The sequence below is a fragment of the Lissotriton vulgaris genome, chromosome 1_2 (genome assembly GCF_964263255.1).
Source record: "Lissotriton vulgaris chromosome 1_2, aLisVul1.2, whole genome shotgun sequence".
Classification (NCBI taxonomy): domain Eukaryota; kingdom Metazoa; phylum Chordata; class Amphibia; order Caudata; family Salamandridae; genus Lissotriton; species Lissotriton vulgaris.
This window is the reverse complement of record NC_141686.1, coordinates 103,953,466-103,970,847: the sequence shown is the minus strand read 5'-3', so window position 1 is coordinate 103,970,847 and position 17,382 is coordinate 103,953,466. Positions and strand designations below refer to the sequence as shown.

The following is a 17,382-nucleotide window of genomic DNA, read 5'->3' as shown; positions in this document are numbered from 1 at the left end:
ATTAAGTAGACTATTAAATGATTCCTGAGAATAATTCGGAGCATTGTTAACATCAAAGATTTGTTAGATCTACTCAGATTGGCTTTGCACCAGAGATGATACACATTGATACCAAGGATTGTTGACTGAGAAACAAGGGTTTATTAGATAATGGTCTGACTTGCTCAGACTTTCCTAAGTTCCACCTTACCTTAAGTAAACCACAATACACCCACAGAACCAATTTTGTTACTTTTATTTTTACATTTCTAAATGAAGGTATGCCAAGCTGTCACCAAGTTCAATGTAACTGAGAAACTTGTTTCAATACATTTTTATTAAGTGTTGAGTCCAACATAGAAGTAAAATCTTAACCTAGACAAATGTTGAACATATTCACATATTACGTATTTTGGGTGAATTGTGGGCGAGTCCGAGCTGGGTGCTAGATAAGCTGGCCTACTTTCATAACCAGATCTCATAAGAAAGGATTTAAGAGTTGACATAATCAGCTGACAATACACAAATCAACAAAGGGTGACCTAAGGCTAGCATGTTTGGCACTGAATTTAGGTCTTAGAAAAGCGGCACTGAAGAGAACTGTAGACCCCAGATGGCTTTGTGATTTTGTACACTACAGTACACATTGGCCATTTCATCTGGATGTAAGGCATCATGGTCAGGTCACACTACTGTTCGAAGTTGGTTTTGATTTAGGAGTAAAAAAGAAGCCAGAACGGCCACCTCGATCTTCTGAGTCATGTGGTGGTTCACCAGTGTAGCAGCCACAATGGATCAACTAAGGGGTGGAGGAGAAACATGCTTTGGCAAACATATACAATATTCTTATTTGTACAAAAAAATACTCGGGAAGCAAATCAAATGATGCAGGACTTTGTGTTAAGCACCGATATTTCCACTTTGAATGTTTAGACACAAAGCACAAACAGTAGGAATGCATTTTCAAAAGTCATTTACATGTACATTTCACCACCTCCCTGGAAGTTGTGGTGATGTAACAAAGGGGGTGACAGTCCTTTGCTATGCATTACCCATTTAATGATGTTTAAGAGGGTCAGTTAGATTCCCCTCAGTCAATTATCATTGTTACAGTAAGGACACTTAATTGGACAGCAAGCCTTTCATTCCCTCCAACAAGCACCATATTTCATACATATCACAAGATTCCCACCCGCAGATGGAGAATGCTTTATAGCAGCACTACACGAAGAATAAACGTGAAAACATACTGCTTACTGAAAAATAAAGATTGTTTATGGATATTTATAGAACGTCAGGTCGAAGCCTCACTCTTATTTCCATTACTAACATCACTTCGTTCTTCTAAAGCTCCACCCCAATAGCGGACAACAACATGGTCTACAGCTTCTTCCAGACATGTTCTTCCATACAAAAATACACTGGTTTGGGATAGACACTGCGTTAACTCCATTATCCAAACAAATCGTTTAACCACAGAGATGCTTCAAACATTGTTTCAACTTTCTGAATCCAATTAGTAGTAGGCCCTGCTCCCTAATTAGATTAATGTCTGTGTTAAGGTGCAACGCATACAGAGCGGCTTGCAGATTGGTACATCAATTTCTGCCACAGGTAGATTGACTTAACTGCAGTACCAGTTTCTGGTTTGTGGAGAGTTTACTTCAAAACAAAACAATCGCTCCTCTTTCATGAATCAAAACGTATGTGCAATTTAATATCATGCATTTTCCCATAGGGTGGGGGAAGGAAGGGGTACGGGTAGGAGAGGGGAAATTAACTTTTCGTATTTCTCCCAAGTGCAGCTGGTACAGTCCATTACTGTACAATACAATCCTTGTTATGTTCGTTAAAATCCTTCTGAAAAAAGTACTGTAATCGTTATTTCAGATTAACTGGGAAGTGTTTTTTTTTCATCAACTATTTTCAAGAGACTTCAATAATCTCAATGCTGCCAGAGAAACTGGACTGGCTACCAACTTTACCAAGCTCCTCCCGGGACAGGGTATCGGACATGCTATCCCCAAATTCCATCTGGCAGCTTCTTCTCTTGAACTGCTTCTCAAAGGAACTTTCCTCATGCCAGCTTCGCCTTGAGTCACCACGGTCGCTTGTCTTCTGCCTCCGGCGCACAGCGCTGGCAGCCTCACTTCCAGTTGCTAGCTGGCCGCAGCTGTAGGTGGAGTAAGTGGCACTACTACTGCCTCCATAGATGGCAGAGGCAGAGTAGAAATGGGAAGTTTCTGTGGCAAAGTACCAGCTGTTTGTCACAGAGGTGGTGGATGTTTGTGGAGTAAGGATGTCAGAGTGCCAACCCTTGAGGCCCAACCCTGCAGCGGACTTGGCCAAATGCTGCTGGCTCGTGGAAAGGCCAAAGAGGAAATTGGTTTTGTAGCTGTCCTCCATACTGCCGCTACGGTGCAAAGGGTGCAGCAGTGACTTGAGTGTCTGACTGGTGTTTCTGCTCGAATGCGTTCGGCTGCTCTTGCTCTCCATTGAATGGATGTTGGGGGGTTTCTCAACTGTTCCAGCCACTTCTTTGTCAGGGCTAGACTCTGGGGTCTGCTCTGAGACTTCCTGGACTGGTGAAAACTGGCTTGGCTTGCTGGTGACATCTAAACTCATGGATGGTTTGTAGCACTCTGGATTTTCTTCTGAAGAGGCTGTCCCCGCCGCACCATGAACAGTGGAATATGGCACGGATTTGATGTCCAACGAAAAAGATCGTTTAAGTCTATTGCTGTCTCCTAACCAGTCACTTGAAGACACATGCAGGCCGTTGATGCCCTGAAGCAACGGGGCCGTTTCGGTAGCCACTGGCTGTGGGATAGCTACAGTAGTAGCCACAGTGTTCTCCCCAATCTCAGAGGTAGAGGCAGCAGAAAGGAGATTGGCAGCAGGTCCCCCACTGTGCCTGCTTTCCATGGCACATGCATTCTCACTTGCTTTGTCCATATGGAGCAGCTTCAACTTGCTTATTGCAACAGTTTGCCCGGTATGGGACTTGATCTTCTTCTCAAAGTCAAGAAGCTGGCCCAGAAAGTTAAAATTTGGTGAAATAGTAGGTCGTTTCTCTTTCACAAACCTGCAAAATGCAAAAGATATTTATTAGACGAAAAGAATTCTGAGTTTTAACACAAAACCAATAAAAGAATCTACATTTTAAAACAGGTTTCAACTCTTACAGTGACAAACTATCACCAGATAAAGGAGAGAGAATACAATAGAGTTGCCTTTATGGTCACTATAGTGTCCTACCTTTTCTTTGGCTTGTAACCTGTTGGAAAATAACAGTACGAGAAATGTCTTACTCAGTTAATAAACCAAAGCATGGGAGCAGCTTCCACAAATCCACTTCCACTTCTCTTGCTTCCCAACTGATTGGAACAGTTTACAAAACAAGAATGTTTAAGGTCGAAAAGCAGACCATCTTTGATGGCAAGGATTCAGGCAAGTAAAATGCTTCCAGACCATATAGTGCATTTGTTCAATAGGTTTCATCTGAAGATGAAGAACAAGGCCACTGAGAGAAGTCAATACAATCACTGTGTTATGACCAATTCAGTTCAAAAGCCATCTAGGCTGCCACCGTTCTTGTAAAGTGTGGAAGGATGCCACCCTGAATGTATGCCTCTACTGTGTAATACAAAAGGCTAGCTTTCCAGCAATAATGAATTTAGTATGAAAGGCTCAACAGGTCTTGGTAGAACTTCAAAATCAAAGTAACCTCCCAATTAACAATTTTAGCTTCTAAGAATATGTTTGACTGAATCATATTGGAAGGCAAATCTATTTAATTTGAACATAGGAATATGTTTAGGGTGTGTTCTAAGTAGGGCCGTGCCTGAGCAAAACCGTGTTTAGCTGAGAGGAAAAGCCTGTATCTAAATGGTTTTCCCATATGAATTAAGGGCTATTAGGCAAGTAGTCTTCCATGAGAGAAGATTGAGGTCTTAACATGCAATAGGCTCAATGAATGTGTATAGAAAGCAAGACAAAACGAAGCGAGAGCATATAAAGAAGCCAACCAAAATGACAGACATATCACATTAGTGAACAAAAAGACTGGTGCATGTCACATAGCGAGTCCTGCTCTCCATTTGATCTTGGCCTAATGAGGACTATGACCGTTCTTTTGAAAATATCTTGAAGAGCAGGCAATAGGCTCACTAATAAAAAATCTTGACTGCAATGTTCTTTAAGCTGGTTCGGCAAAGGCTATCTGGACCATCGCTTATTAGGAATACCAACAGAAGCCTTTGGGTGACGGAAAGTGAACCAAGAAAAGGTAGATCTTGTGGTCAATCTTTTCAAAACAGACGTGGCCCGCCCATAAATGTGGTCTATTTGACAATCTCTGCAGATCATTAGTAAACAGAATAAGTTGACAACAAGAAAAAGAAAGGATGGTCACACCATGTCAAAGGACAGCATGGAAACAGAAACAGCAATGTTCGATGACTCGGATACAGTATCCTTGGTGCAGAACTTTTATGGAACTTATTTTAGGTACAAGAGAAGAAAAGTAGAGCTAGATCATCCAGTGACAAATCCTAAAAACTGGTGGCAAACTTTGTTAAATGAAGCTTGAGGAAACCCTTCACAAAGAAATTAGAAACTACTTCGAAGAAGAGTGCCTTTTGGCAGCTCGGAGGTCAAGGTAACTGATACCAGAAACAAATCCCAACCTCATCCTCTTTGACACTATAAGTGTCTGCCAAGATCAGCTCCCATATTGGAGTTCAATTTCCTGAACATGGAATTGTTGGCTCAGTCCTCCGCTCTCCAAAACAGATCATCAAATCCTGGGTGAATGGGCCCAGAAAGCCAAATGACATTTGGACAACAAACTATATATTGGAGAAAGATTCAAAAGCATTATCCTCCAAGTTATTTATTTTTTAAACCTTTATTTATGAATCTTCAGCACAACAAGAAGTCAATGAACAACCATCCCCTGGAACCAGGGGACCAAGGCACACCAGAGAGAAACAACACTAGTACATTGGCAATTACATTTGTACATGGATGGCACCCTCATTCTGACAGTTCACAAATCTTCTGGCCCCAGAGCACCAACCACGTGGCTCACCGAAGGTGCTCTCCATCTCCTTTAATACAGAATTTTACACTACCCCAGGGAATGATACACAATTTCCTATACAGGGAGAAGAGTGAACTAATGAGCAAAGACACCTACTAATAAGCAAAGATTGAGATGCTGGCGAGGGGCACATATTCACCTAAACTGATTTGCCTGAAATATTTCCTAAGTCCAAAAGAAAGAGAAAGGGCAGTGATAGTTGATAACACTTAGGATTAAACCAATGACTCCCTACCTCTTCTACAAGCACTTCATGATGGATAGTATTCATCTCTTGATCTATTCCCTCTTTGAGGGAGATAGGCAAGCATGGACAGATCTAAAACATGTTGACTGCGGTTTTCAATCTCAAAAGAGATTGCTGGTGTGTATCTGAAGGAAATTGTGTGAGGCGCACATGATTCTTTGTGTTAAAATTTTTTATTGAAAAGTTTTTAGATGAAAATACAGAAACACATACATATGCAAATAGGCAATAAAATAAGATATTGATAAATGAATCATAATACAGATATGAAAATGATATAGTTATACATAGGATATATTATATATGAAGAAGCAACAATATCAAATATTCTATAAGCTATAAAGTAAAAAAATAGCAGAAAAGAAGAGAAGGAGTAAAAGGAAAAGAGGAAAGAAAAGGAAAGGAAAAAGAACGAAAGAATCCCAGAAAGAATAGAAAGGAGAAAAAGAGGTGAGACCGAGACACATGAAAAGGATGAAGGAGCAGACAAAAAACCAGGAAAAGCGCACAAACGCAAAATAAAAATAATTATGTAAGAGTAACAGACGTAGAAGAGGTAGGAGTGGAGACAGTCACTATCCACCGTGGCTTCTAGGAATGGGGACCATGTTTGAAGAAAAACAGAAGCCTGATCTTGCAAGTTATAAATTACACGTTCATAAGAGGCTGTTTGTACCATAGCCACCACCCACTCTTCCTGAGAAGGAGATAAGGAGGACTTCCAATGACGTAAAATACAAATTTTGGCCGTAGCCAAAGCAGTGTGAAGAAGACGAGTCTGTGGTTTAGACAATGTCGGAAGACCACGAAAATCATGTAACATAATATTTGCAGAAGTAAAGGGTAATGGTAATGACATAGTAGATGCCAAAGTCTTTCTTATAAAAAGCCAAAATGACCTAGTACAGAGGCATTCACAAATGATGTGTGTAATATCACAGCCAGAAACTGAACATATCCAACACAAAGAATATGTTATCAGTTTAGCATGATGTAATTTAGATGGAGACCAGTGCCATTCATGGATGATTTTGAAAATGCAAAATTTGAGACGAGCCTCTCGGACACCTTTATATAAACCTTCCAGAATCTGATCCCATTGAGTAGTGGAATATGTAACTGATAAGCGAGACTGCCATTTTAATTGAAGAGCGTTCGAGAGGGGTTGTGAAAAAAGAGGATGCAGGAAAGTTTTATAAAGACCAGAAGTCACACCTTTAAAATTGCCCCACAAATGTAAATAAGACAAAATAGGAGAAACTGTCAATAATTCAGGTGGAGAACCTAAATGTTTTGTGATGGCTTGTTGAAGTTGAGTATATTGACGGGATTGTGTGGATGGTAGACAGAAATCCTCGCTAATTTGAGAGAAAGATTTAAAATTGTTGTCATGAAACAGTTGTTCCAGAGAATGAACACCAGCCTCCTGCCACAAAGGCCATGACAACATGCGACCATGAACCCGAATAGCTGAGTTGGACCATAAAGGAGCTTTGATATGAAGCCGCGAATTAGATTTAAGTAAACAATGACTTCTTTGCCAGGATTTGTACATAGCAGATAAGATAGGATTTTTAGGATCAGAGGAACTGGAACCCTTACCATATAAATGGGATAATCCAAGGCTAGAGGATAATAAGTGACGTTCAAGTGGGACCCATTGAGGTATATCTTTAGATTTAGGCAAAAAGAAGGAAAGTTGTGAAAGATGAAGGGCAAGTGAGTAATGTTCAATAGAGGGAAGACCCAAGCCGCCGTGTAATTGGTGAGATTTTAATTTGGCCAAGGTGAGATGCGGTTTAGCCGTACCCCAAATCATTTTTTTTATTTTGGAGTCAATGGACCGAAGAACAGGTAGGGGAATGTTTAAAGGGAGCATACCTAGAACATAAAGAAATCGCGGTAGGGTGACCATCTTAACCGCCTGCACCCGCCCCCAAAGAGATAAGCCAAGGATTTTCATTTATCGAAATCTCCCTGCATCTGTGCAATCAACGGTGTTGAATTGTCCATAACTACATTGTCCAATCCTCTGTTAATCAATACTCCTAAATATTTAAGGCGGGAAGATTGCCAGTAAAATGGAAAACCAGAAATTGCAGCTTTTGTAGTACCAATGGACATGGGCAATGCTTCACTCTTATCCCTGTTAATCTTATAGCCCGAAAAAGAAGAGAAATTATTTATGATACGAAGGAGAGCAGGAAGAGAACGGGGAAGATCAGTGAGTGTGAGAAGAATATCGTCCGCATATAAATACATTTTTGAATGACCAATTGGAAGAGGGACTCCAACCACTGCAGGTGATTGACGTATTGCAGCAGCCAAAGGTTCCATTGCCAAAAGGAAAAGAAGAGGGGAAAGAGGACAACCTTGACGGGTACCCCGTCTGATTGGAAAAGGAGTAGAAAGGAAACCGCTGCAGTTAACTTGAGCGGAAGGATTGTCATATAACAGACGCACTGTAGTTATAAATTGGTCGCCTAGACCAAATCGTTGCATTATGGTAAAAAGATACTCCAACTCAATACGGTCAAATGCTTTTTCGGCATCCAAAGAAAGGAGTAGGGCATCTTTAGCAAGATTTTTAGTTGACCATAAAGCATGAGAAAGAGTACGTAAATGATTTCGAGATGAACGACCAGGAACAAAGCCTACCTGTGAATTGTGGATTAAAGATGATAAAAACTTTCGAAGACGTGATGCGAGAATACTTGCAAGAATCTTAACATCAGAGTTTAAGAGAGATATGGAGCGATAACTACCACACAACAGAGGATCTTTACCAGGTTTTGGTAAAACAGCTATGATGGCCTTGTTGGATATAGAACCAAGAGAAGATTCCTCTGTGGCTTCCACAAATGCGGCATGCAGAGTAGCAACCATACTCTGACCAGTCCACTTGAAAAATTCAGGGGGAAAACCATCACCTGGTGCTTTGTGGTATGGTAAGGCAGTGATAGCTGAGGAAATTTCCTCCTTCGTAATAGCTCCGTCAAGTAGAACTCTACCATCATCCGAGAGTTGTGGAAGATGTACCGTATCCAAAAAATTGGACATCTCTGACGTGTCAATGTGAGTGCTTGGGGAATAAAGATTTCTGTAAAATGAAGCAAATTCATCAACGATTTCTTGCGGTCGGGTAAGCATATTGCCAGAGCTTGATTTAATAGCCGGAATTGCCATAGCAGCCTCCCTCTGACGTAGTTGCGCAGCCAATAGCCGGCCAACCTTTTCACCCTGCTCATAGGGACGCCCTTTCATTTTTTGTAAGGCATATTCGGCCTTGGAAGTAAAAAGACTGTTGAGGGACATGCGCGCCTGCTCCAACAATTTACGATTTGGGTTGGTTTTGAAACATATAATTGAGTAAGACGGCAAATGTCTTTTTCCAGATCAGCCTGCTTGGCAGCATTCGTCTTGTTATGTAAAGCAGCGTCACGCATAAGTTGGCCTCTAATAGTTGCCTTAGCAGCTGCCCATACCGTTCTTCTAGAGGAAATAGAGTCCTCATTATTCAAAAGGTAGTCCCGCAAGTGTGATTGTAGAAGAAGTTTACCTGTTGGAGTTTTATATTTATTAATGTTTAAATGCCAGGATTTGCGCCCCGGATTGGAAAGACCCAAATAAAGAGACAAGAAAACAGGGGAATGATCAGAAATGGCTGCTTCTAGAATTTTCGATTCTGTAACTAGCCGGACTGTATGTTGCGAAAGAAGAAAGTAGTTGAGACGGGAGAATGTACCGTGAGTAGAAGAAAAGAATGTGTATTCTTTATCTTGAGGGTGACTGAGCCTCCAATGATCAACAAGACCAGTATCAGTAAGAATGTCAGTCAAAACGGCTCTATCGGATGCACTGACGGTATCAAAGCAACCTGTTCTGTCAAGGGCAGGGTCTGGAGCCAGATTCCAATCACCTCCAATGAGAAATTGGGTAGCATTTATTTCTGTAAGGAGGCGATTAAGTCTAAGGAAAAACTGCTTTTTGGAACCTAATGGAGCGTAGACAGAACCAAGACAAATGAAAGAGTTTCCAAGTTTCAACTTAACAAATACATACCGACCATCCGGATCAGTCCATGTCTTGATAATCGTAAAAGGAAGTGACTTTCGAAAAAGGATGGCTACCCCACATTTACGAACAGGGTTGGGATTAGTGGGATCCGGTTTAGAGACACTGCTACGAATGACTTTACCAACCCAATCCCTGCTAAATTTACTAGATTCAACATCGTCCAAATGAGTTTCCTGTAGTAAGGCAACATCTGCATGTTTAGAATGTAAATAAGAAAGAACTTTCTTTCGTTTAATATAATGGGTGAGGCCATGAACATTCTAGGAAATCACCGACAACGGGTGGGTAGAAGACGTGACAAGAGAATTGAACAAGAAGATGATAAAGAAGAGAAAAAAGAAGTAAATAGAGGTAAGAGAAGAAGTTTGTTACTCTGGGCGAGGAGGAAAAAGAGAGAAGAAAAAGAAAAGGGAAAGTAGATTATAAAGGCAGAATGAAAAGTGGAACAGACAAAGCAAATATGAATATATAGAGAAAAAGTATTAAAGATGCAAAGAAGAGGAAAAAAAAAAAAGAAGAAAAAGAAAGAAAAAAGAATCCTAGACTGTTAACTACGGGTCTGGGTGCACCTACAGCAGCACCAATGGAGACCGGACCCCCTCCAAACAAAGAAGAATGGGGATCCGGGGAACAAGTGATAAAACTGAATATTGAAAAACGCATTTAGAATAGGATTACAACAAGAAAAATATGGAAAACCATATACCATCCTCATGAAATAGAAGCAATAAAATGGACAAAAAAAACATGATATAAGAATGATACAACTAGAGAAAAACAGAAGGAGAAAAGATTAAAAGCAAGGGAAATGAAATAGAAACAAGACCTATTACATAATACATAATAAGAGAGGTGCGAAGATTGAGTGAAATAAATAGGAAAGTTAAATGGGAGGAATATCTAAATACAGCACCATCATAAAGAGGGGGAGAAAAGAAGTTAAAAAGTATAGATAACAGTGCATAGGAATAAAGACATAGGAAAATACCAGGACCTATTTTGAGAAATAAATGAAAGTATCCAAAGCAGAGTATCCACTGAAAAGAAAGAATAATGTCACGTTAAACAACAAATACTATATTATAGAAAAAGAAATGCATTGGAAAAGGACCATCATAGTAAAGGTAACAATTTTGAGGCAAATCTACAGACAGAGGTGTACTCTGAGGAGGCCGAACGCATAGTGTAAAACCATGAAAGAAGAGGGACATAAAGAACACAATGTGAAACAAAGAACAAAAAGTTATCGCATCACAAAAAGAAAAACGGTGTTAGAATAAAACCTAGACGAGGATAGTATACGAGAAAAACAAAGAAGAAAAACACGAAAAGGAGACAAACGTACAATGGCACATAAAAAGAGGGAAAGAGATAGCATGTAGTGACAAGGAGGGAAAACCATAAAAGCATGCCATAGAAGAATAACAAGAGAGAATGATCAGAAACAATCCAAATATAGAAAACAATGAAATAAATAGACATCATTCAAAAGCAAAATCGCAAATAAAGAAATAGTGAGTAAATACCTTAATAACAATAACATCACTATAGCAGGGGGAATGAATAGGAAGAAAGAAAGAAAAGCTATCTGCGGGGAAGTAACAACCTTATAGTATATAATAAGGAAAACCTGAAAATGATTGAATAACTATAAGACTAAAAAATCACATAGTAATAGAAAATATAGAATAACAGTAAAGTAGAAGGTACTATACAGAACACTAAATATAAGGAACCATATTATGTCATGCATAAAGGTCTCGGTGAACGAAACAAGCAGTAAAAGCATTATGAACAACGAATACTGCTATAAACTTATAGAATTTAGAAAAAGAGAAAACATTAAAACATAAAAAGGAATTCAGTCAGCATCAGAAGGCGTTTTAAGAGGCGATCTAGACTTTGCTGTGTAATAGTGAGAGAGGAGACAGAATGTAGAGCTGAATCCCTGTCCTCCTGAGAGCGAGATATACGAGTGAGATCTCTGCCACGTTGTCTAGAGTCAGTAGAGGTGTTTAAGGGAGATGTTGGTAGGTTCAGTGAGCAGGACTTGGACTGAGGAGGCTGAGCAGAGGAAGAAGACTGAGTTTCCATATCACTGGATTTGATATAGTCTAGGAACTGTTGTAGAAGTGCAGGATCATAAGTGTTTGGACCCTCCATCCCTGGTAATACGAAAACGTGCAGGTTCAAATAATCCATATTTGATGTCCATTTGTCGTAACTGGGGCCGCATAGAAAGAAACGCTTTCCGACGTTCATTCGTTTCTTTAGAGAAGTCTGCAGCCATCTGGATGGTATGACCTTGAAACAGGAAGGAGCCATGAGTGCGAGCCAATGATAAAATCTGTCTGGTTTGCTCATGCCGAAGAAAACAAGCAATAATTGGTCTGGGTCTTGCCGAAGGACCAGAACGTGGTGGGCCCAGTCTATGAGCATGTTGGAGCTCAAGAGGAGGAGCAAAGGAAATTCCAGTTAAAGTGAGAAGGGCATTACAAAGAAAGGCCTTCATATCTTGCTTTTCGATATTCTCTGGAAAACCAAAAAAGTGGATATTGTCTCTAAAGCTGCGATCTTCTAAATCTATGATCTTACTGTGTAGAAAGAGTAGATCCTGATCTGAACCCTGAGCCGCATTCAGTCTATCTTCAATGGCCAATATTTTAGAGTCAAAGACGTCAATCCTTGTGTGGAAAGTAGTGAGTTCTGCCCTGATAGATTTAGTTTCCACAGTTAATGAAGTCATGGCAATGTCCAGACCCTCCAGTCGTCGATTAACTCCAGAGAGTTCTTGCAAAATGCGTTGCATAGTGTCAGATAAGGATTTGTCACTCTGAGGAGGTGGTGTAGGAGGTGACGCAGATCCATTACCTTTAGCTGTCGAATGGAGGATTGTTTAACCACATCAGTAAAGAGTGTTTGTTTAGGCCCACGACCACCATTTCTATCATTAGACATTTCCGTACACTTTTGTAGCGGTGGTCTGCAGTAACGAATAGAGGAAATATTGGAATATGAGGAAATGATGGAATGATGGAATCAGAAATGTATCAAATAACAAAGAAATAGCAGAATGTGAACAGCGAGTAAATGACCAAAACGAACAGCATACAAGTAATGCCAAAAATACCTCAGAAACAAAGCATGTAAATACAGTAAATGAGTACTACAGTAGATCAGCAGTGTAGTGACGATAAAGTAATTGTACATAATAAGCTGTCCATGAAAAAGCAAGACACAGCTGTGGTGGGCAGCTGTGTCGGCCTCCTTCGTCAACTCGGGAAAGTTTCCCCGCTGCTCTCTTTCTCCACTCTAAGGAGTGCGGTCTCTGCAATGATTTTAGCCAGGCTGGACTATGGCAATTCACTGTATATAGGACTTCCACAGGGTCTTCTAAACAGAATGGAGACGGTCATGAATGATGCTACTAGGCTCATTTTTAAGAAACCGAGGAGTACCCAGGCATCCCCCCTCCTGCGGGAACTCCACTGGTTGCCAGTTAGGCAGAGGCTAATGTTCAAAGGGCTCTGCATTGTCCACAAAGCTCTTCATGGCAGGGCACCCACCTATTTGAAATCTCGCCTGACCCTCTATAAACCAGGGAGGGGGCTTAGATCTGCTGATTCCATCTATCTGGTTCAGCCACGCTGTAGACTGACCACTGTGGGTGGGCGTGCTTTTTCACATACTTTGCCAGCTATGTGGAATAAATTACCGCTGGAACTTCGCAATGAAAAGAAACTAATGCCCTTCCGCAAGAAACTAAAAACTGTGCTTTTCCAGCAAGCGTGGGGTGGCCGCCAATTGTAATCTGATGCATCCTTTCTATTGTCTAGCTGATCCTAACAAAGCGCTTAGAGACCCCTGGGTTATAGTGCGCTATATAAATCACAATAAATAAATAAATATTGAATTTGAAGGTAAAACAATTCTCAAATGTAAGGTAGTATATAAGAGAATAGAAGTATCATACACTCAGGACTGCCACAAAGAAAACATGAGATTGTAGTACTGGCATATAAAGCAACAACTGTGAATTAGAGTCAAAAGTTACTTGGAGGCATAGCTGGTAGTAAGGCAAAATGAGAGGACCGACTGGGGGTGAGGCTGATAATTCTGCCTGTGAAATTTCCACAGCATACGCGCAGTAATAGTCCACGAGTCTGTGGCATCAATGCATTAATACAATGAAAATACAGTTGTAAAGGGTGCCAAGGGTATAAAGTGTAGAGGGGCAGAGCAGAAAATCCAGTAGAAAGTACTTTAAACAGGCTCCAGCGGTAAAATTTGTCATGTGAAAATAATCTGAAGGGATTCTTTTACTAAGCTTCTAAGAAATCCACTGGAAAGCCACTTTTGAAGTAAGGCGCTGTGTATTAAGAAGATACACAATGTTATGCAGGCTTCATTTTGGGCTCCGTAGGCGGAGGAGCGCGGCCTCGTCGTTGAAGGGGGCGCAGCCTACAATATGGAAGAGCCCGGCCCTAAATTAGCAGGAGGCGCGGCTTACCCTGAGGAGAGGCGTGGCATCGTCACCGCGCACCTCACGGCGGGCACCACAGGGAAGACGAGCTCCCCACGCACATGCCGGAAGACAGGGGATACAGTGCCGCCGAGCTCCGCGAAGGCACCGCTGGACTCAGCAAAGTCCCCGCTTGCAATGGGGCACCGACTGCAGGATCCAAAATAGAAGGTGAGAGCGGAAAGCTCGTCAGGGGTCCGTCCCTCGGCGGAGCCTCACATTCAGGCGCCCATCTTCCTTCGTGGCCAGACCACGCCCCCGCACATGATTCTTAACCGGGACTTGCACACAGAGTAAAGCAATTAAAAGCAGTAAATAAAACTAAAACAAACATCTCAACCTACCTTGGCTTATTCTTTCTTTATTTACCCATTGGAGACTGCTACAATCCTATTTTCTGAAAAAGCTAGTAAATCTCTAGTCCTGTTTAAAAAGAGGTAGAAAATTCATTTACCAAATCTATTGTTGCACCATATTCTGATTGGATTAAGACAGCCTTTAATACCTTTGGAGTGATTCTTTATACTGATATTACCTTCATGACAAGTGGGCTTGTTCAGTACACTTCCCTAGGTAAAGCCTACCTACACGTTAAACGTAGCCGGGGCCTATTTTATCACGCAACATTTGGAGCTGACCGGGTGCAAGCCCACTTAGGCATGAGGCACATACAGCACCAGCCACTATATTGGTGACCTCTCAAACAACCAACTCTTAGAGTTGACAGAGCACACGGAATGCAGCTGTAATGCTCTGGACTTTCCATGCACTGTCTCCTATAAGCAAGCAGTGCCTCAGACATACCAGGCAGGAGCAATAACCAGGTGAGTGGTGTAACCCACCTCCACCATATACTGTTAAACAAGTGTTCCTTCGCAAAACATAAAATGGTTATACAACTTTATTACCGGTCACAAGACTGATAATCTATTATTAATGGAAGCTTGGATGCATAACTAGTTCGGGCCAGACCTATTCCATGATGTTTCAGATAGGTATTAAATCACTATTACATTATTTACAAAGACTTTCTTTCAATGGTCTTCTGGTCTTCGATAGTTTTAGCTCTATGGGGCTCCTTGGTTTTAAAGTTGCCTCATTAGCAACTACGTGCCACCAGGTCCTGCCAATTCATTTTGTCTCCTCACTTCTCCATTTTATTACATCACTCTATATATTGGTAGTGAACCTCTTGCTCCCTAAATGATTTTATTATTATAACTGATTGCTCAAACCTTTTAAATGATCTTGTCTCTTGGACTCGGGTACAGTTACTACAGATTTATCTCAGTTTGATAAGTTTCCCACACATTCAAACTTAATCTTTTCTTTTTGTCAAATATCACCTGCTGTGACTTAGTGAAGTTACTATGAATCGATAAGTACACCATATTTATTAACTGGACCTTCCCGACCCCCCCAATTGATCAAGCCTTGTAAAGCTGGTCCAAGATCTCACCAACTGTTTTATTGAGGCACTAGAATCACTTCCAGCCCCTGGCATTCGCTATCATCACCTATACTTGCAAGCTACGAGAACTATCTCTCCCAAACCCCAGATACTGTAGCCCTCAAACTAATCAAGGCGCATCGCAAGATGCCATTGGCTCCTATTTCATTGATAATCTAGCTCAAGTAAAAGAGGAGAGTTAGAATAAGCCTGAAATTGAGACTATCGGGACTTAAATAGGTAGACATAGTCAATAGCTTAATATGCTTACAAAAACATTCAGAAATCAAAAATACCATGTGGAACAAATTAGTTCAGTCGCTAACTCTTTCAATGGAATATTTAGTGCCAATCCTTTGGCCAAACCAAGCTGTAGTAAGGCACTTATCGATCCTCAGGAGTTTTGGGATTAGTTGATCCTTTTTTCACAAGACAACTCAGCATCTCTGTCAATTTATTTGTTGTAGTCAAGTCAAGTCAAGTCAAAAAATTTGTATAGCGCGCTACATACCCAGAGGGTCTCAAGGCGCTTGAAGACGGGTGGGGAATTACTTGTCGAATATCCACGTTTTAAGTTGTTTTCTGAATGCTAGGTGGTTCTGAGTAAGGCGAAGGTGAGTGGGAAGTGAATTCCAGGTTTTAGCTGCCAGGTAGGAGAAGGATCTACCTCCCATGGTGGTTTTGTTGATGCGGGGTACAGTGGCAAGGGCTTGGTTGGAGGATCGTAGCTGGCGAGGGGGGGTGTAGAAGGACAGTCGTGAGTTGAGGCATTCGGGTCCGATTTCGTAGAGTGCTTTGTGTGCGTGGGTTAGGAGCCGGAAAGTAATCCTCTTATTGACGGGGAGCCAGTGGAGGTTTTTCAGGTGACCAGAGATGTGTTCTTTACGCGGGATGTCTAATACGAGCCTGGCTGAAGCGTTCTGGATGCGTTGGAGTTTTTTCTGGAGTTTTGCGGTGGTACCGGCGTAAAGGGTGTTTCCGTAGTCCAGTCGGCTCGTGACCGTTTTTCTAGTTTCGGTGGGGATCCAGCGAAATGTTTTTTTGAGCATGCGAAGAATGTTGAAGCAAGATGAAGAAACGGCGTTGACTTGCCTGTTCATCGAGAGAGAGGAATCCAGGATGACGCCCAGGTTCCGTGCGTGGTCCGTCGGGATGGGTGCTTTTCCAAGGGCCTCTGGCCACCAAGAGTCATCCCAGGCGGAGGGGGAGGTGCCTAGGATGAGGACTTCTGTTTTGTCTGAGTTCAGTTTCAGACGGCTGTGCTTCATCCATTCGGCTACTTCTTTCATTCCTTCATGCAGGTTGGTTTTGGCAGTGTTCGGGTCTTTGGTGAGTGAGAGGATCAGTTGAGTGTCGTCAGCGTAGGAGATGATGTTGAGGTTGTGTTGGCGTGCGATGACCGCGAGGGGGCTCATGTATACGTTGAGAGGGTGGGGCTGAGTGAAGATCCTTGTGGTACGCCGCAGATGACTTCAGTGGCCTCTGACTTGAATGGTGGTAGGCGGACTCTCTGGGTTCTTCCGGTGAGGAACGAGGTGATCCATTCCAGTGCTTTTCCTTGGATTCCTTGGATTCCGGCGTTTCTGAGGCGTTGTAAAAGGGTGCTATGACAGACCGTGTCGAAGGCTGCGGAGAGGACGAGGAGGATGAGGGCGACTGTGTCTCCATTGTCCAGTAGAGTTCGGATGTCGTCTGTTGCTGCGATGAGGGCGGTTTCAGTGCTGTGCTTGGCTCGGAAGCAGGATTGTGAGGAGTCGAGGGATTTGTTGGTTTCGAGGAAGGCGGCGAGCTGGTTGTTGACCGCTTTTTCGATGACTTTGGCCGGGAATGGAAGGAGTGAGATAGGGCGGTAGTTTTTGAGTTCGGTGGGGTCAGCTGTGGGTTTCTTCAGGAGGGAGCTGAGTTCCGCATGTTTCCAGCTTTCCGGGAATGTTGCGGAGTTGTGGGAGCAGTTGATGACGTCTCGGAGGTGCGGTGCAATAATGGAGTCTGCTTTGTTAAAG

General features: G+C 41.9%; 1 protein-coding gene across 2 annotated transcripts in view; it reads right to left on the bottom strand.

The window, feature by feature from the left end:
* Positions 1–223: 223 nt before the first annotated feature.
* DUSP16 (dual specificity phosphatase 16) overlaps positions 224–17,382 on the bottom strand; it is a 331,362-nt gene continuing 314,203 nt past the window's right edge. For both annotated transcript variants that reach the window (XM_086952924.1, XM_086952925.1), the window contains exon 7: positions 224–3,064. In XM_086952924.1, coding sequence (XP_086809050.1) covers positions 1,906–3,064 — 1,159 coding nt within the window. In that variant the 3' untranslated portion in view covers positions 224–1,905. The remainder of the gene's footprint in view (positions 3,065–17,382) is intronic.